Genomic DNA, 20,146 nt, shown 5'->3' on the forward strand with positions numbered 1-20,146 from the left:
TGACCCAGCCATCCCATTACTGGGTATATACCCAAAGGATTATAAATCATGCTGCTATAAAGACACATGCACACATATGTTTATTGCAGCACTATTCACAATGGCAAAGACTCGGAATCAACCCAAATGTCCATCAGTGACAGACTGGATTAAGAAAATGTGGCACATATACACTGTGGAATACTATGCAGCCATAAAAAAGGATGAGTCTGTGTCCTTTGTAGGGACATGGATGCAGCTGGAAACCATCATTCTCAGCAAACTATCGCAAGAACAGAAAACCAAACACCGCATGTTCTCACTCATAGGTGGGAACTGAACAATGAGATCACTTGGACACAGGAAGGGGAACATCACACACTGGGGCCTATTGTGGGGAGGGGACAGGGGTAGGGATAGCATTAGGAGATACACCTAATGTAAATGACGAGTTAATGGGTACAGCACACCAACATGGCACATGTATACATATGTAACAAACCTGCACGTTGTGCACATGTACCCGAGAACTTAAAGCATAATAATAATAAAAAAAAAAAACTAGAAGCAGAACCACCAAACAATCTAGCAATCCTACTGCTAAAAATATACTGAAAAGGAAGGAAATCAGTATATCAAAGAGATATCTGTACTCCCATGTTTACTGTAGCACTATTCACAATAGCCAAGATTTGGAATCAACCTAAATGTCCATCAACAGATGATTGGATAAAGAAAATGTGGTACAGGCTGGGCACAGTGGCTCATGCCTGTAATCCCAGCACTTTGGGAGGCTGAGGCGGGTGGATCATCTGAGGTCAGGAATTTGAGACCAGCCTGGCCAATATGGTGAAACCCCATCTCTACCAAAAATGCAAAAATTAGCTGGGCATGGTGGTGTGCATCTGTAATCCCAACTACTAGGGAGGCTGACGCAGGATAATTGCTTGAACCCAGGAGGTGGAGGTTGCAGTGAGCTGAGATCACACCACTACACTCCAGCCTCGGCAACACAGCGAGACTCCATTTCAAAAAAAAGAAAGAAAGAAAAAAGCTAATGTGGTACCTTCACACAATGGAATACTATTCAGACATGAAAAAATAATGAGACCATGATTTGCAACAACGTGGATGGAACTGGAGAACATTATGTTAAATGAAATGAGCCATGCACAGAAAAACAAACTTTGCATGTTCTCACTCACTTGTGGGAGCTAAAAATTAAAACAACGGAACTCAGACACAGAGAGTAGAATGATGGCTACCAGAGGCTGGAAAGGAAGAGATAGGGGCATGGAAGGCGAGGATGGTTAATGGGTGCAAAAATGTAGTGATTAATAGAATGAATACGGCCTAGTATTTGATATAGCACAACAGGGCGACTACAGTCAACAATTATTTATTGTACATTTTAAAATTAAAAGAGTATAATTGGAATATTCATAACACCATAACACAAAGAAAGGATAAATGCTGGAGGGGGATGGATACCCATTTACTCTGATGTGATTATTACACATTGCATGCCTGGGAGGTGGAGGCTGCAGTGAGCCGAGATTGTGCCATTGCACTCTAGCCTGGGCGACAGAGCAAGACTCCGTGTCAAAAAAACAAAACAAAACAAAATCTCTTGCACCCTGTAAATATATATACTTACTATAAAATTAAAAATAAAAAAAAATTTAGAGTTCCCTTTAACCCAAGAGTTTATAACTCTGGGTCACATATTCTTAACAGGGGTGATACTGCCTCTGAAGAGACAAATATTTGTTCTTGGGAGTGAAAAAAACTCACTCTTTTCATGAATAAAGCATAGATACATCTACAATATCCAAACGGATATGTGGTATATCTGTGATATTAAAATTTCACTAGACAGGGATTAGGATATAAAATCCTTGCAGGGAGTGATAATGATAAAAAGGTAAAGAAACATTTCTCTAGGTCTATGAATGCCCTGAAATTGTATAAAAGATATTTTCCCAGGGAGAACTGTAGCTTTTACAGATTTCTCAAAGTGCTCTTTGGCCAGTCATTCCCCTGGGACAGTCAGCCAAGAGATGGGCGCGATGGACTAATGGGAGCAGCACATGGACCCCCGACCCAGGGCGGAGAAGTCCCAAGGCCCCGAGCCCATTTTCTCACCTGTAGCTGGGCGGCCGGCAGATTGACATCAGCGATCATTTCCGTGCAGGGATGTTCCACCTGCAAGCGAGGATTCAGCTCCAAGAAGTGGAAGCTGCCGTCCTGGCTGTAGAGGTATTCCACTGTCCCTGCACTCACATAGCCCACGGTCTTGGCCAGGCGGACGGCACACTGTGAAGAAACAGAAAGAGGCCAAGAGGGTTCCAGAGGTCTTTTCAGGGAACTGTAAATGGTGACTATCAGTTCCTTCACCAAATGCAGACTCAGCAGCTGCTATGTGTGAAATATTTTGGGACTGGCCAGGTGTGGTGGCTCATGCCTGTCACCCCAGAACTTAAGGAGGCCAAGATGGGAGGATCACTTGAGGCCAGGAGTTCAAGGACAGCCTGGGCAACATAGCAAGACTCTGTCTCTACAAAAAAATGTTTTTTTTAAATTAGCCAGACATGGTGACATATTCCTGTAGTCCCAGCTACTCGGGAGGCTGAGGTGGGAGGATCACTTGAGCCCAGGAGTTACAGGCTGCTGTGAACTATCATCGCACCACTGCACTCCACCCTGGAGACTGGACACAGTGAGACTCTGTCTCAAAAAAGAAAAGAAATATTTGGGGAGTTCACAGACGGGCTAATCCAATAAACCTGTGTGATGCTGAAATCACCTCTGGAATGGGCCCTCCTCCCTCCTGTTAGGCACCCATGCCACCATCCGGCCACACTGACCGTAGAAAGTTCTTCCTGACTCTGAGCTGAGACGGCTCTCTCTGAAGCTGCCCCCTGGGCTTTAAGAAGTGTACCTGCTCCATGAACTCGAATATGGCCAGCGGGGCGATGGTGGCCGGTGCTTCCTCAACAATCTTCTGATGCCGCCGCTGGATGGAGCAGTCGCGACCAAACAGAGACACAGCATTCCCATACTGGTCGGCGAGGATCTGAACTTCCAGGTGACGGGCGTGCTGGGCCAGCTTCATGAGAAAGATGGGTGAGCCTGGGATCTCACTCTGTACCTGTCAGGGGAAGCAGAGCAGCCTGATCTTCATGGGGAAACCAGCTCTGGAAGCTTCTGGAAGTTCTCAGGAGAGAACATAAAACAAAGGCAGTGATGTGTTTAGGGTACTCATCCAGGACTCTGCTGGTCTTTTACTTTTGTTGTCTCAAAGACATAATATTCTGTGGAGGCCTGACTCCACAATAAGTGACAATGAGAAAGGGGCCCCAGGTGGCGGAGGGCCCCAGGTGGGGAAGAACAATGAACAACTGCTTTAAGAGATGACTAATCACAAACAATCCCAGGACATAACCTCATAGCCCCTCCTCCAGCACCACCCTATAAAACCTCCCACCAGCCCTTGCCTCTTTGCAGCCAGCCCCTTCTCAGCTGTGCTGCCTGTTGCAATCTTGCAACATATTTTCATACTTCCTCCAATAAATCTGCCTTTCTTTACCTAATATTGTTTTGGGAAATTCCTTTATCATCTGCACCACCAGCCCCAGATAGTCACTACCTGCCAACATATTCTCTTTTTAAGTCAAACTTTGTGAAATGGTAAAATCTCCCCACAATCACATCCCCTAAAGATAATGTATTGTTAAGAGTTTGGTGTCCAAACTGGCTTTCTTCTATGCATATAGCGACACATACAGAGAAAGCTTCTTTGAATGAAAATGGGACCAAAACATACTAATCTGTGGTTGTCTTTTTCTTCCACTTACTGCACTTTCTCAGCTAGCTCTCCCAGGTGGAATCTAAGGACAAACTTACTTCATCCTGTTAAGAGCTGAAAGGCATTGTTTTATAGGCACGTCTTCTAGAGATTCTTAAAGACAATGTGAAAAGTATTCACGCACAATGATTTCTAAGACAAATTAAGTTTAAAAAAAGTAATTTGCAATAATGTATAGGATGAACTCATGCAAAAAATAATAAAACAACTGTATGAATGTCTATGTAAAAGTATATACAGTGACAGTGCTGAAAAGAGATCCCCCTGGCAGCTGCTAACAGTGGTTACATCTGAGAAAGGAAAGTTGGAAGGTGATGGGGAAAAGGGTTTTTCCTTTTTTATTCTTAACACGTTGCTAACTTGATTGACTCTCTACATGACGAAGATATTCATAGTGCACTCATGTAAGTAAAATAAAAAAGCTTGGGGGTCTGTGTGCACATGAGGGCCTGGGGTATGTGGGAACTCTCTATTCTTTCTGCTCCATTTTGCTGTGACCCTAAAACTGCTCTAATAAATAAAGTCTATTTTTAAAAAACAAAAAAGCTTTAAAATCTGTATGACCTCTAATGCAATATGGAATCCAGGAATGAATCCTGCAACAGGAAAAGGACATTAGTGCAAAAACTGATGAAATTCAATCTAGTCTGGAGTTTACTGAACAGAAAAGTGCCCATGTTAATCTCTTAGTTGCAAAGTTATATGAAAAATATTGGCCGGGCGCGGTGGCTCAAGCCTGTAATCCCAGCACTTTGGGAGGCCGAGACGGGAGGATCACAAGGTCAGGAGATCGAGACCATCCTGGCTAACACGGTGAAACCCCGTCTCTACTAAAAAAAATATAAAAAAACTAGCCGGGCGAGGTGGCGGGCGCTTGTAGTCCCAGCTACTCGGGAGGCTGAGGCAGGAGAATGGCGTAAACCCGGGAGGCGGAGCTTGCAGTGAGCTGAGATCCAGCCACTACACTCCAGCCTGGGCGACAGAGCAAGACTCCGTCTCAAAAAAAAAAAAAAAAAAAAAAAAAAAAAGAAAATATTAACGAGTGAAACTGGGTGATGGATAGACATGAACTTTTTGTACTGCTGCTGCAACTTGCCTTTTAATATCAATTCTTCCCCCTACCCAAATCCCCAAAACACCTGTATACTCCAACAGAGATACAATGGTAGTGAAACTGCTGCTTTATACAACACTCACGTATTATACCAAGAGTGGTATAATCAGTAAAACTCCTAGAAAGCAATGTACTGATATGTGTTTGAAAGCACATGTAAAGGCCGGGTGCGGTGGCTCATGCCTGTAATCCCAGCCCTTTGGGAGGCCGAGGCGGGCGGACCACGAGGTCAGAAGATCGAGATCATCCTGGCTAACATGGTGAAACCCTGTCTCTACTAAACATACAAAAAATTAGCCGGGCATGGTGGCGGGTGCCTGTAGTCCCAGCTACTCAGGAGGCTGAGGCAGGAGAATGGCATGAACCCAGGAGGCAGAGCTTGCAGTAGGCAGAGATCGTGCCACCACACTCTAGCCTGGGCGACACAGCAAGACTCTCTCAAAAAAAAAAAAAAAAAGAAGAATGGAAGTGCATGTAAAGTGCATGCTATTTAACTCTTTCTCCCCAAGTCTTTATTCAAGAAAAAAATTCAGAAGAGGAAAAAAAATAGCTAAGTGTTATTTATAGTACTAAATATCATATTATACTATAGTATTATTATTCATAACAAAGTGGAAATAAGCTAAACATTTAACAAAAAAGGAAAGGTTTCATAAATAAGGCTAGAGCCACACATAAAATATTGAGTAATCATCAAAATAATTGCCAGGGCTGGAATAACATAATAATATTCATGATCTACAATTTGAAATATTTTAAATGCAGAACAAAATTTTGTGTAGACTGAATACAGTTCTTTAAAATATACATATGAAGAAGGTCTAGAAGAAAACCTAGAAATATTAAAATAGTTAGCTTTAAGAATGGGAAGATTGTCAGTATAAATGTTTTCTAAACATTGCTAGTAACAGACATAAGGTTTTAAAAGAAGAAAACTAGCTACCAGTAAGTAAGTAAATATGCCATTTGTTCCTACAGTTAAAATTGATCAGGCAGGGCGCAGTGGATCACACCTGTAATCCCAGCACTTTGGGATGCCAAGGTGGGCGGATCACTCAAGGCCAAGAGTTTGAGACCAGTCCAGCCAACATAGTAAAACTCTGTCTCTACTAAAAAGACAAAAATGAGCTGTGTGAGGTGGCACACGCCTGTAATCCCAGCTACTCGGGAGGCTGAGGCACTAGAATCGCTTGAACCTGGGAGGCAGAGGTTGCAGTGAGCTGAGATCATGCCACTGCACTCCAGCCTGGATGACAGAGTGAGACTCTGTCTCAAAAATAAAATAAAATAGATCATCTACAAACATTAGAAATACTAAGAGTACTAAAATTTATAAAATACGCCATTCCTCTATAGGCCAACATTGTCACAAACAGCTATTTTGATCCTGTATCTCTGAAATCATTTCTAGATACCCTGATTTATAGACTTGAACTACCTAAAAAATGCTGTCAAGATCAACACAAAACCATGGGCTTTTCTGAGTAAAAATGTATGCATTTGTTGCAAAATACGATACAACAATACCTCCAGCTCCTACAAATGTCTTCTTGACAGTCACAGAATAATGCTAAGAGAAATAATCTGGCAGCCCACAAACAATTCCCAAAGACAGATGCAAAAAGACACAGCAAGAACTGCTCACTTGTCTGAAAAGGATCGGGAAGTCCTCCGCACTCTCAGCCTTCCGGATTCCCTTCCCTCCGCCACCTTCAGAAGCTTTGATCATCAATGGAAAACCAATTTTTTCTGCTGCCTGGATGCAAAGGGACAAACAGACCTCTTTAGAGGTTAGCCAGTTGCCAACCGCTACCAGGACAGAGGCAGTTCGGTTCTGGCCCCCCTGGCCCCCGCAGGCTCTGCATTTACCTCCAAGCCCTCATCTACGTCTTTCACACAACCCTGGTCATAAACATCTTCTGGGACACTGATTATTTTTCCCTGCTGCAGATCATCTTCTGTCCACTCCACTGTCAGGCCTGGAGAGTCACAAAGAAAGCTGATTCCTCCCAAATCCAGGAGAAACACACACAACCCAGAAACCACAGGGCCTCTCCCTCCTGACGTAGTGCTAGACCTGGGCTTCTGGACCAGTGGAATACAGACACTCCCTTCAGCTTCTCACAATGGCTTTTCATTTCCTCAAGAACTAACCCAACCTTGAATGAGAAATCAAGCTTAAGAAACTAACTGCCAGGCACGGTGGCTCATGCCTATAATCCCAGCACTTTGGGAGGCTGAGGTGGGGGGACCGCTTGAACCCAGGAGCTTAAGACCAACCCTGGCAACATAGTGAGACCTTGTCTTTACAAAAAAATGTTTATAATTAGCCAGGCATGGTGGCATGGGCCTGTAGCCCCAGCTACTGGAGAGGCTGATGCAGGAGGATCACTTGAGCCCAGGAGGTCAAGACTGCAGTGAGCCATGATCATGCCACTAGAGTCTAGCCTGGGTGACAGAGTGAGACCCTGTCTCAAAAACACAACAACAAAAAAGGAAAGAAACTCAGACTGAGTCTACCAACAACAGCCATATTAATCTAAATCCAAAAAAAATCCCAATTCTACCTTATGGAATCATTTATATGTGAATAATTATTTACCAAAACCATGCAAAGATTTAACAAATGAAAGTAAATTTTCCATCCCAAATTTAAAATTCAACTTTTAGGGGGAAAAAAAATCAAATTTAATAGGAAACTTCTGAGACTGTCCTACTTATTTTTTAATTTGTCCTAGAAATTCCACTGTTAGGAATTTATCCTAAGAAAATTATTAAAATGCACACATAAATTTAGCTGTAAGATTATCAAAACTCCATTCCTTTGAATATTTTTTAAATTAGAAAAAATAAATTGGAAACAATCTAAATTATTTAACTATGAGGACTGTTAAGTCAATTATGATACATCCGTAAGACATAATAATCCTATGCAGGCATCTTAAATGGCATAAAGTATATTTTTCACATAGAAAGATATTCATTAGTGGGGAAAAAAAAGTCACAAACTAGGGAATGTAAGATGGGTTGTTGCTTCCTTTTAAAGACAGGGTTTTATCACCCAGGCTGGAGTGCAGTGGTGCCATCATAGTTCACTGTAACCTCAACCTCCTAAGCTCAAGCCATCCTCCTGCCTCAGCCTCCTGAGTAGTTGGGACTACAGGCATGCACCACCACAACCAGTTAATTTTTTTTTTTTTTTTTACTTTGTCTAGAGATGGGGTCTTGCTCTATTGCCCAGGCTGGTCTTGAACTCCTGGCTTCAAGTGATCCTCCTCCCTCAGCCTCTTAAAGCACTGGGATTACAGACATGAGCCACTGGCCAAGATTTGTCTTTTTTTTTTTTTTTTTTTAATAATATGCCAAGAAAAATGTTGGAAAGGTAGATACCCACAGTATAATACATGTTCAGCACTGGGTCATAGGATTATGAATGATTTCCATTTCTTTTTTGTACCTCTTGTATTTTCTAAATTGCCTACAATAAATTGTACCACTTGTTTACTAACTTAAAATTTTAAAATATTTTGCTAGTGACTAAAAAACAAAAGTAAGTAACATTTGTAACAGAAAGAATTGTTACAAGCATACTTCTGTCACCCTGATTGTTCACATTACCAAGACTGGGCTGAGAAGCTCCCCCAGAGGGAAGTTCGGGGTCCCTTACCGCTTCCACTCCAGGGCAGGGTTGGGACCTGCAGCGTCTGGGCGACGATGGTGGAGGCGATCTTATCTCCTAAGGCCCACATGGCCTCACTGGGAGGGCCTGAAGAGTTGGGGACAAGAAGGGAAGCAGAATCTGGTCAGTCACAAGACCCTCGAGGCTGAGTGCCAACCGAGTGCATGGTGGTGGGGCCAGGTGAGGAGAAGATGACAGAGAAAATTCTCTGGTCCCAGCTCTCAAGGAGCTTAACCTCATGTCAGGGAAGGAAAAAATCTGTTAGTCTGCTATTGCATCAGTCAACTTTCAACACATGTGGATTGTAAACCTGTTGTGAGTTACAACCTAGACTACAGTGACATACACAAAATACACTTTGGGGGGAAGGCAGAAAGCTAGATCAAAGAGGTAAGCTAGGAGCTCAAAGAGCTGGACCATAGGTTAGCAAACTCTTTCTATAAAGAGCCAGATGGGAAATATTTTCAGTTTTGCGAGCCTGCAGGTCTCTGTCACAATGACTCAACTTTGCCAGTGTAGGGTGAAAGCAGCCATAGGCAACACATAAATGAATGAGCAAGACCATGTTTTAATAAAAGTTTATTTACAAAGGCAAGCCATGGGCTGCATTTGTCCAGTGGGCTGGATCATCAACCTCCAGAGGAATTAAGACTGATAATGAGAGTCCTGGGTGACTGTCAGACAGGACAGATGCCCGTATGTACTCAGAGCCCACAGACAAAGAAAACGTCAATGGGCATGGGACTCCCAGCTGCGCCTCAGGTGAACATCAGGTATTGATCTGCACTGAGCTGCTTCACATTTGGGCAAGACTGTTTTCAGACCCACAGGTAAGGAGAAGCAGGGATGTATTACATGATAGTAAATGATTCCCCTAAACTACACAAGGACATGGATATAATTACATGCGCAAATTTGTTACACACATAAACTCATGTCACAGGGGTTTGTGGTACAGATTATTTCATCACCCAGGTACTAAGCCTAGTACCCAATAGTTATTTTCTGCTTTTCTCCCTCCTCCCGCCTTTCACCCTCAAGTAGTGTCTGCTGTTGCCCTCTTTGTGTCCATGTATTCTCATCATTTAGCTCCCACTTACAAGTGAGAACACGTAATATTTGGTTTTCTGTTCTTGTGTTAGTTTGCTAAGGATAACGGCTCCATCCATGTTCCCGCAAAAGACATAATCTCAGTATTTTTGATGGCTGTGTAGTATTAGATGGTGTATATGTACCACATTTGCTTTATCCAATCTGTCATTGACGGGCATTTAGGTTGATCCCATGCCTTTGCTATTGTGAATAGTGCTGCAATAAACGTTCATGTTCATGTGTCTTTATGGTCGAATGATTTTATATTCCTCTGGGCATATACCCAGTAACAGGATTGCTGGTAGTTCTATTTTTGGCTTTTTGAGGAATTGCCATATGCTTTCCACAATGGTTGAACTAGTTTACACTCCCACCAACAGTGCATAAGCATTCCCTTTTCTCCACAATCTCATCAGAATCTGCCAAGAAATGGTATCTCACTGTGGTTTTGACTCGCCTTTCTCTAATGATCAGTGATGTTGAGCTTTTTTTTCATATGCTTGTTGGCTGCCTGTGTGTCTTCCTTTGAAAAGCGGGCAGTTCCTAATTCCATGACTTGGCAGATTAGCTGTGTGCCCTTCCACCCTGGGACTCACTCACTCCTCACAATGAAAGTACGACGTGGGAAATCAAAGGGACCTCCGCTTTACAGGACAGGAGTAGAAAGTGGGTCAGACCCAGCAGAATGTCCCAGCAACGCCCCAATTCCCATGTATCCGATGGGGACACACTCTACCTAAGAAAGCAACTCCATTCTTGCACAGCAGCTCCGGAAGTTTAGGGTTTTCGGAAGCATGGCCCCAGCCAGCCCACACCGCCTGCAAACATAGAAAGGGGTGAGCAACAATCTTCCTTCAAGAACATACCTCCCAGCTGGGCACAGTAACTCACACCTGTAACCCCAGCACTTTGGGAGGCCGAGGCAGGATCACTTGAGCCCAGGAGTTCAAGACCAGCCTGGCCAACATGGCGAGATCCTGTTTATAAAATTTTTTTAAAAAAAGAATGTGCTTTGCATCACTTGAACACTCTTTTCTGTTATATCAGCCCAGGAATTTGGAGCCTTGTGGGACCTGGACCCTCTGCCCCTTGTGAACTGTGGAATTGAACTAGAACCAAGGGGCATCAACCCACACTCAGGGACCATGCTCAGGCACCCTGGTCCATCTACCTGCACAGGGATTCTCTTGGCAATGTCCACAATCAGCTCCACGTTGGCATAGTTGTTGTTATTAGGCCCTCCTGGGACGGGGACGTACTGATCCGCCATCTTGATGTACTCTGAAATTAAATGGGAGTGAGAAGAAAGGAACTGCTGACAGACGGACGTCAATGGCAGAACATTACAAGATGTGACTGTGTACAGCCATGGAAAGCAGAACCATGCAGACTTCTATGGCAACAACGGACAAATATATATGAAAATGTAAAGAGGGCCGGGCGCGGGGGCTCAAGCCTGTAATCCCAGCACTTTGGGAGGCCGAGATGAGCGGATCACGAGGTCAGGAGATGGAGACCATCCTGGCTAACACGGTGAAACCCTGTCTCTACTAAAAAATACAACAACAACAACAAAAAACTAGCTGGGCGAGGTGGCGGGCACCTATAGTCCCAGCTACTCAGGAGGCTGAGGCAGGAGAATGGCATGAACCCAGGAGGTGGAGGAGCTTGCAGTGAGCTGAGATCTGGCCACTGCACTCCAGCCTGGGTGACAAAGCAAGACTCCGTCTCAAAAAAAAAAAAAAAAGAAAAGAAAAGAAAATGTAAAGAGAAGGCTGGTCATGGTGGCTCATGCCTATAATCCCGCACTTTAGGAGGCTGAGGCAGGCAGATCGCCTGAGCCCAGAAGTTCAAAACCAGCCTGGTCAACGTGGTGAAATCCTGTCTCTACTAAAAATACAAAAATTAGCTGGGCATGGTGGTAGGCACCTGTAANATATATATGAAAATGTAAAGAGGGCCGGGCGCGGGGGCTCAAGCCTGTAATCCCAGCACTTTGGGAGGCCGAGATGAGCGGATCACGAGGTCAGGAGATGGAGACCATCCTGGCTAACACGGTGAAACCCTGTCTCTACTAAAAAATACAACAACAACAACAAAAAACTAGCTGGGCGAGGTGGCGGGCACCTATAGTCCCAGCTACTCAGGAGGCTGAGGCAGGAGAATGGCATGAACCCAGGAGGTGGAGGAGCTTGCAGTGAGCTGAGATCTGGCCACTGCACTCCAGCCTGGGTGACAAAGCAAGACTCCGTCTCAAAAAAAAAAAAAAAGAAAAGAAAAGAAAATGTAAAGAGAAGGCTGGTCATGGTGGCTCATGCCTATAATCCCGCACTTTAGGAGGCTGAGGCAGGCAGATCGCCTGAGCCCAGAAGTTCAAAACCAGCCTGGTCAACATGGTGAAATCCTGTCTCTACTAAAAATACAAAAATTAGCTGGGCATGGTGGTAGGCACCTGTAATGCAAAGTACTTGGGAGGCTGAGGTGGGCGAATTGCTTGAACCCAGGAGGTGGAGGTTGCAGTGAGCTGAGATCACGCCACTGCACTCCAGCCTGGGTGATGGAACAAGACTCCGTCTCATTTAAAAAAAAAAAAAAAAAAAAAAGGAAAAAAATTTAAAGAAAATGAAATATGATTTTAATTACGTGAAACAGATGTGTCTCTGGACAAGGCCTGGAAGGCCTGTAAGGGAATGAAGGACAAAGGAAGTAATCTGTCAACAGAGTGGGATTAGAGGTGGGTTTTTAAAAATATTTCCTATTTAAAGTTTATCTTAATATTGTTTTGCCATTAAATAATACAATAGGGCTGGGCGCAGTGGTGCACACCTATCATCCCAGCACTTTGGGAGGCCGAGGCAGGAGGATTGCTTGAGGCCAGGAATGCAAGATCAGTTTGGGCAATAAAGGGAGACCTTATCTCTAGAAAAAAAAAAAAAAAAATCCAAAAAAAGTAGCCAGGAATGGTGGTGCATGCCTATAGTCCCGGCTATTTGGGAGGCTGAGGCAGGAGGATCATTTGAGCCTCAAAGTTCGACGCTATAGTGAGCTGTGATGATGTCACTGCACTCCAGCCTGGGCGACAGAGCAAGACCCTGTCTCAAAAAAAACCCCAAACAAACAAACAAACAAAAATACAATCAGAGTTTTAAATTATGGTAAAAAAAAAAAAAAAAAACCGTAAAATTTACTATCTTAACCATTTTTGAGTGTACAGTTCAATAGTGAAGTATATTTATATCATGAAACAGATGTCCAGAACTTTTTCATTTTATGAATCTGAAACTCTATACTCATCAACAACTCCCTTTTTCTCCCTCCCTGAAGTCCTTGGCAACCAACGATATACACTCTCTCTCGCTCTCTCTATAAATTGCACTACTCTAGTTACCCTTTATACATGGAATCATGCAGTATTTGTCTTTTTGTGACTGGTTTATTTCACTTTTTGGGACCAGCACAGCACAATGTCCTCAAGGTTCATCCATGTTGTAACACATGACGGGATTTCCTTCCTTTTTAAGGCTGAACATAATGCAATATTTTGATTTTAAAATACGCTCTTTAAGCCAGAAATTCCACATCTAAGAATATGTCCTTAAAAAAACCACATGTTGGCTGGGCGCAATGGCTGACACCTATAATCTCAGCACTTTAGAAGGCTGAGGCGGGCAGATCACCAGAAGTCAGGAGTTCAAGACTAGCCTGGCCAACATGGTGAAACTCTGTCTCCACTAAAAATACAAAAATTAGCCGGTCATGGTGGTGCACGCCTGAAGTCCCAGCTACTTGGGAGGCTGAGGCACAAGAATTGCTTGAACCCGGGAGGTGGAGGCTGCAGTGAGCCAAGATCACACCACTGCACTCCAGCCTGGGCAACAGAGCAAGACTCCATCTCAAAAAAAAAACAACAGACAAAAACCCACACATCAATGAGGCCAAAGTCAGATAACAGCCACTGAGCGGTGTTTCGGACTAGGAAAAGTTAGACTCAATCCAAACACAGGGGTTGGGACATCTGTACGATGAAATTTGCTACGATCCTGAAATTGAAGATTGTGGCACTTTATATGCAAACACAGAAAGAAACCCCAGAGCTGTTCCTTCCGGCCTGCCTGCCTCCTATGTTTATCAAACACAGAAATGTTGGCCAATGGGGAGATTCCAGAGATGATGAAGGGAGCAGCCAGACACGCTTCCTGGTCCTCATCCAGTTTTTCTTTTATGTTGGAGAAGATAAACAAGAAAATAAACACAATAACTACAGACTCAGGTCAGTGCTGGGAAGAAAATAAATGAGGTTCTCTGAGAGAGATGCAAGGATCATGGTGAGACCTACAGACTGGGTGGGGAGGGAGTCCACTACACAAAGGGCTCTGGGAGAAGCACCTTCAATAGAGGATCCAGCAGGTACCAAGACTCTGCAACAGGCCCAGGAGCCGCCAGAGGCCAGCGTGACTGGTACCTGGCTGATGGAGGGCGAGAGGTTCGAGATGGAGTCAGGAGGGGACTTATGGGACTGGGTAAGAATCTTGAATTTTAGACTAACCAAGATGGGAGGACCCACTGGATAATGCTCTGAACTCAGACCAGGGTTCCCATCCCACCTGCATCACATGACGGTTGTGTGACCCTGGACAAGTGATAAATTTACATCCCTGTGCCTCGACTGTGCCATCTGTAAAACAGAGCTATAAGTAACAAATGAGGCCATGTCCGTGCAGAGCTTGGGGCAGGAAGGCTTAGGGGATGGTGCTGAGGTTGCTACTACTGGGAAGAGCACACAGCCTCTGATGCATTTTAAGAAGAAGCACGAAAAGACCTGAAGACCTGACTTATGTTGGTTTTTGTTTTGCTTTTTTTTTTTTTTTGAGATAGTCTTGCTCTGTCGCCCAGGCTGGAATACAGTGGAGTGATCTCAGCCCACCGCAACCTCCACCTCCTGGGTTCAAGCAATTCTCCTGCCTCAGCCTCCTGAATAGCTGGGACTACAGGCACCTGCCACCATGCCTGGCTAATTTTTTGGAGGTATTTTTAGTAGAGATAGGCAGGCTGGTCTCAAAATTCCTGGCCTCAAGTGATTCACCCATCTTGGCCTCCCAAAGCGCTGGGATTACAGGTGTGAGCCACTGTGCTCGGATCTTAGTTATGCTTTTAGGTTTATGTTGTTTTATTTGAGACAGAGTCTCCGTCTGTTTCCCAGGCTGGAATGCAGTGGTGTAATCACAGCTCACTATAGCTTAGACCCCCTGGGCTGATCCTCCCACCTCAGCTTCCTGAGTAGCTGAGACTACAGGTGCGTGCCACTGTACCCAGTTATTTTTTTATTTTTATTTTTTGTAGATACAGGGTCTTATGTTGCCTGGGCTCCTCTTGAACTCAAGGACTCAAGCAATCCTCCCGCCTCAGCCTCCCAAAGTGCTGGGATTACAGGCACGAGCCACCACTCTGGCCAAGGTTTTTGATTTTAACAACCTTCAGAAAACACAGCAGAATAAGTTATGTTTCTAAAAGGTCACTTTGGCTGCTGTGGGGAGTAAGGCCTATAAAAGGATAAGAATGTTCAGGAAAAAAGTAAATCATCCAACAGTTGTTTACAGAATGATTCATCATAAAAAACTCAGGCAAATGAACAGAAGAATGAACAAGTGATTGAAATACAATTACATCCACCTGCAGGAAAACACCAGCAGAAACAGCCCCCAATCTGCTAGAACACAGACATTTCTCAAAGATCCAATTTCCTCTGCATGTTAACCATTTGCATTTTTGTAAGGCACAGTCGTTCTTGATGTCAGCAGACGTTTTAATTAAATAAAGAAGGAAGGACAAATAAATACAGACTCATGAGAGGTCCTGACCATCTGGAGTCCAGGATGGACTTGCCTAGACACAGGGGAAGGAGGCGAGGGCAGGCAAGGATGGGGCGTGGCGGGAGGAGAGGGTCAAGGCCCAGGTACCTGCGTTGGCCTTAAGGTCCTCAGGGGTCACCATCACAACAAACCGGATGGCCCGCTCGTTGCGGAACATCTCATAGGCCCACCTGCGGATGGAGCGCATGCACTTCACAGCGGCAATCCCGTTGTTGGCAATAAGCACCTGCACGGGAAGACAAGGAAGGAGCTGAAGATGCACATCTACCTGTGCTGGGGGCCACGTGCTACCCTGAGTCCACCTCTCAGCTGCAGAGCCTCCTGCAGCCCCTGCGACACAGCATTCCTCTTGGTATTTTTATGCATTTCCATGGCACACATCCCAGCACAGAGCAGGAGCTCAAATTCTGTCAGCCACATGAATGGATCATCAAATAGATGGATGAACGGATGGATGGATGGATGGATAGATGAATGGATGGGTGTTTGGATGAAATATATAGATATATAATTTTTTATTTTATGTATTTATTTTTTTTGAGACAGAGTCTTGCTCTGTCACCCAGGCTAGAGTGTAGTGGTGCAGTCACAGCTTACTGTAACTTCAACCTTCCAGGTTCAAGTGATCCTCCCACCTCAGCCTCCCGAGTAGCTGGGACTACAAGTGTACACCACCACATCCTGCTCATTTTTTTTATGTTTTTGCAAAGACAGGATTTTGTCATATTGCCCAGGCTGGGCACAAACTCGAACACAAACCCAGGCTGGGCTCAAATGATCTGCCCACCTCATCCACCCAAAGATCTGGGATTACAGGCATGAGTCACTGTGCCAAGCCCGGGGAAGAATTTTTTTATTCCTTTGGTGTAATCGTGATTACCCTTAACACTTTTTGATGTTTTACAGCACAATGTGTTTTACCTGCCTTATTTCATTTCATCCTCACATCAGCCCTTTGAAAGAGCTTTCACTATTATTTCTATTTGGGGGTTAAACTATTAAAACTCAGAGGAGCTAATGCACCCGCCCCAGGTCACACAGCAGAGTGAGGACTTGAACTTTCCCCGGTCTGACCTGTTCTCTGAACTGCCTTCATGGCTGGCTGTGCATTCTAAAGGCTAAAGGTCTTAGATGTGGTAAGGAGGAACAGTGGTCAATGCTGGTTGTCCCCAACCGCAGAGAGCAACAGAAAGAGTCCTGATTTCAATTCCCAGTTGCATCATGAACTTGCTGTGTGGCCTTGAGAACACCCCTTCCCTCTCTGAGCTTTATGTCCACATGAAGAGGTACAACTGGCCAATCTCCTGGCCATGTCTCTAAAAAATAAAGCCAAAGCTCTAGTTTTTTGTTGTTTTTTGTTGTTTTCTTTTTTTGAGACAGGGTCTCTGATATGCCTTGGCTGTGTGCCCACCCAAATCTCATCTTGAATTGTAGTTCCCATAATCCTCACGTGTCATGGGAGGGACCCGGTGGGGGGTAATTGAATCATGGGGGTGGTTACTCCCATGCTGCTGCTCTCCTGATAGTGAGTGAGTTCTCACGAGATCTGATGGTTTTACAAGGGGCTTTCCCTCTTTTGCTTGGTACTGCTCCTTGCTGCCACCTTGTGAAGAAGGATGTGTTTGCTTCTCCTTCCACCATGATTGTAAGTTTCCTGAGGCCGCCCCACCCATGCAGAACTGTGAGTCAATTAAACCTTTTTCCTTTATAAATTATCCAGTCTTGGGTATGTCTTTATTAGCAGTGTGAGAGCAAACTAACACAGTCTCTGTCATCCAGGCTGTAGTGCAATCATAGTTCACTGCAGCCTCAACCCCTCAAGTTCATCTTGCCTCAGCCTCCTGAGTAGCTGGCACTAAAGGCATGCACCAGCACACTCAGGTAATTTTTTTATTTTTTGTAGAGATGGGGTCTTGCTATGTTGCCCAGGCTGGTCTCAAACTCTTGGGCTCAATCAATCCTCCTGCCTTGCCCCCAAAAAGTGCTGAAATTACAGATGTGAGCCACCATGTCCAGCCCTTAGTTTTCTTGTTTAAAAAAAAAAAAAATTAGGCATATGGCTTCAAAGCTTGACTTACATAGCAATTTCATCATTTTAAGGCCTCCTTCATTGCTGTCTAATCTTCAAGATGTTCCTGAAGGGTAAGTCTCATTAGAGAGTTGGGATGTGATCACCTCTGTTTTACAGAAGGGGAAACTGAACTCAGATCTCACAGCCCATGAGTGGCGGCACTAGAATTTGACCTCAGGGTTTCTGGTTCAGGTGAAATGTTCTTCTACCCTGTCAAAAAATGCCTCTTGGGAAGACATGATGAAATGGCTGGGCTCCGGCTTTCTCAGTCGATTATCAAAGCAAGGCTCGGTCAAGAGGGAAGGACTCTGATGATCCCAGGATCACACAGTTTCCCTTGGCCCCATACGTTCTAGTGCAACAAATGTGGGAGTCCCATGGGGGAGAGGCTGCTGCGGTCCAGCTTGCGGCTCTAATCCCCACAGCAGCAGCTTTCCCACAAGGAGTGTACAAGAGAAGGCAAGCCGAGGTCAACTCCTAAGCCAGAAAGTACAACAGCTCTGGGCTGAGCCCTTCTGTGGCCGCCCGAGCCTCTCTGGGCTCCTGAGAATTCCACACTAGCCACCAACTGGGCTGAGTGCAAAACAGTCTCCTGGCGAGTGTGACAACAATGCAGCTTCTGGATCTCCGCCCAGGAGAGTTTAAATCCAAGGGTCTGGAGCAGGGTGGAAGAATCTGTATTTTCAACCATCAAGACTGTTGGCAAAGGCCAGGCATGGCACGGTGGCTATGCTAGTAATCCCAAGACTTTAGGAGGCCAAAGAAGGAAGATCACTTGAGCTCAGGAGTTCAAGACCGGCCTGGGCAACATAATGAGACCCCTATCTCTAGAAAAACAAAAAAGAAAACTAGCCAGGCATAGTGGTGCACACCTACAATCCCAGCTGCTCAGGAGGCTGAGGCAGGAGGATCACTTGAGCCCAGGAGGTTGAGGCTGTAGCCAAACTATGATTGTGCCACTGCACTTTAGCCTTGGCAACAGAGTGAGACCCTATCTCTACAAAAATGATAACTTAAAAAACTAAAATAAAAAACGACCAGTGGCAGCCAGGTTTTGGAACCTGCATCCTGCATGAGTCTCTACCACTCAATACTGCACTTAGTGTGCTGGGTTGAGGGTGTGAGCTCTGGAGCCCAGCTCTGACACTGGGCAAGCAATCTCCCCTCTCTAAGCCTCAGTTTCCTCATCTGTAAAACAATACCCACTGACCAGGCTGAGGGAATGGCTAAATAAGATGCAATGATGTAAAGCAGGGGACATAATGCCTACCCCAGAACAGGCCATCAATCAATGGCAGCTGTCACTGAGATTGTTATTATTATTATGACCCTGCTCTCCAGTAAAATAGAAAAGAACAAGGTCTTATAGCCCAACTGGCCTGGGTTCAAATCCCAGCTCCACCTCCTACTAATTACCTAATCTTGGACAACTAACATCAAATCTCTGAATACTAGTTTCTCCATGAATACAATAGCGATCATCAAACAGTACAGATGACCCAGGGCCTTGTGCAGATGGTATGGGAGACAATGTGAAAAGCCTTCAGAACTGGCAAATCTCAGCTACTTCCCTTTCCTTACTGCCATTCTAGTAAGTCTGTCTCCTCTCCTCGAAGCAGCTACGAACCTCAGGAATGCACAGCTGGACTTATGCTTCCCATTCAGTAACCTAGAAAGTGGCCCCATTCCCAAAAGCACCCAGAGTCCTTTGCAGGAGCTTCCTGACCACACCCAGAGGTCTCAGGCTCCCCATCTGTGAATGGGAGCAATGCACCTGTTGCATTGGGCTGTTGTGAGGGTGAAAAGCTCATGAAATCAAGCACCCAGCACTGGGTGTCGCAAGAGTGTGGCCCTCACCCCCTCACCCCCTCTCTGCAGCAGGCAGAGATTCAGATTGATTCAGATTGAGCCTGAACCTGAATCTCCCACCTCCAGCTGAGAGGAGGGGCCCCTGCACCCCAACCAGACCCTACCCAGAGTGCCGAGACCCGTCTGTACCTTCTCGATGACCCGATCCCCGCCAAAGCGTGTGACAAACTCAGCGGGAGAAGCCACTGTAAAGTCTCTGTGCAGGTCCAGCTTCTTGTGTTCCCGTCCCCTCTTCACCAGGTGGAGTCCCGACATGCTCGGTCTGCAGAGTAAGAATGAGGGGCAGACGTGCATGACGGAAGAAGCCTGCGACTCAGAGCTCAGCACCTATAAAGCCAGTGGAGCAGAGAAGCCGAAGTGCACCCGAGCCCCTGTGCTTTGCACTTGCTCTCCAGAGCCCCTGAAGCAATTTACAAGGAGGCTCAAGGGCAGGAAGCACCTTCTCTTTTTTTTTTTTTTTTTTTGAGACAGGATCTCATTCTGTCACCCAGGCTGGTATGCAGTAGTGTAATCGCGGCTCACTGCAGCCTCGACCTCCTTGGGTAGCTGGGATCACAGAAGTGCGCCACCAAGCCCAGCCAATTTTTTTTTTTTTTTTTTTTTT

The 20,146-nt window shown here is 45.1% G+C and overlaps 1 protein-coding gene across 3 annotated transcripts in view; it reads right to left on the reverse strand.

Moving 5' to 3' along the window:
• Positions 1 to 20,146, reverse strand: part of ACACB (acetyl-CoA carboxylase beta) — a 164,481-nt gene that overhangs the window by 93,764 nt on the left and 50,571 nt on the right. For 2 of the 3 annotated variants that reach the window (XM_017879718.1, XM_017879719.1), the window contains 9 exons: positions 19,672 to 19,804; positions 15,690 to 15,828; positions 10,904 to 11,013; positions 10,469 to 10,550; positions 8,629 to 8,727; positions 6,831 to 6,940; positions 6,607 to 6,717; positions 2,921 to 3,130; positions 2,125 to 2,295 (listed from right to left, as the gene is read on the reverse strand). In XM_017879718.1, coding sequence (XP_017735207.1) covers positions 2,125 to 2,295; positions 2,921 to 3,130; positions 6,607 to 6,717; positions 6,831 to 6,940; positions 8,629 to 8,727; positions 10,469 to 10,550; positions 10,904 to 11,013; positions 15,690 to 15,828; positions 19,672 to 19,804 — 1,165 coding nt within the window. Of the gene's footprint in view, positions 1 to 2,124; positions 2,296 to 2,920; positions 3,131 to 6,606; positions 6,718 to 6,830; positions 6,941 to 8,628; positions 8,728 to 10,468; positions 10,551 to 10,903; positions 11,014 to 15,689; positions 15,829 to 19,671; positions 19,805 to 20,146 lie in introns of those variants that run through there. The other variant, XM_017879720.1, reaches the window with a different exon arrangement.

Source organism: Rhinopithecus bieti, unplaced genomic scaffold, assembly GCF_001698545.2.
Source record: "Rhinopithecus bieti isolate Rb0 unplaced genomic scaffold, ASM169854v2 scaffold_11933, whole genome shotgun sequence".
In the NCBI taxonomy this organism is placed as follows: Eukaryota; Metazoa; Chordata; class Mammalia; order Primates; family Cercopithecidae; genus Rhinopithecus; species Rhinopithecus bieti.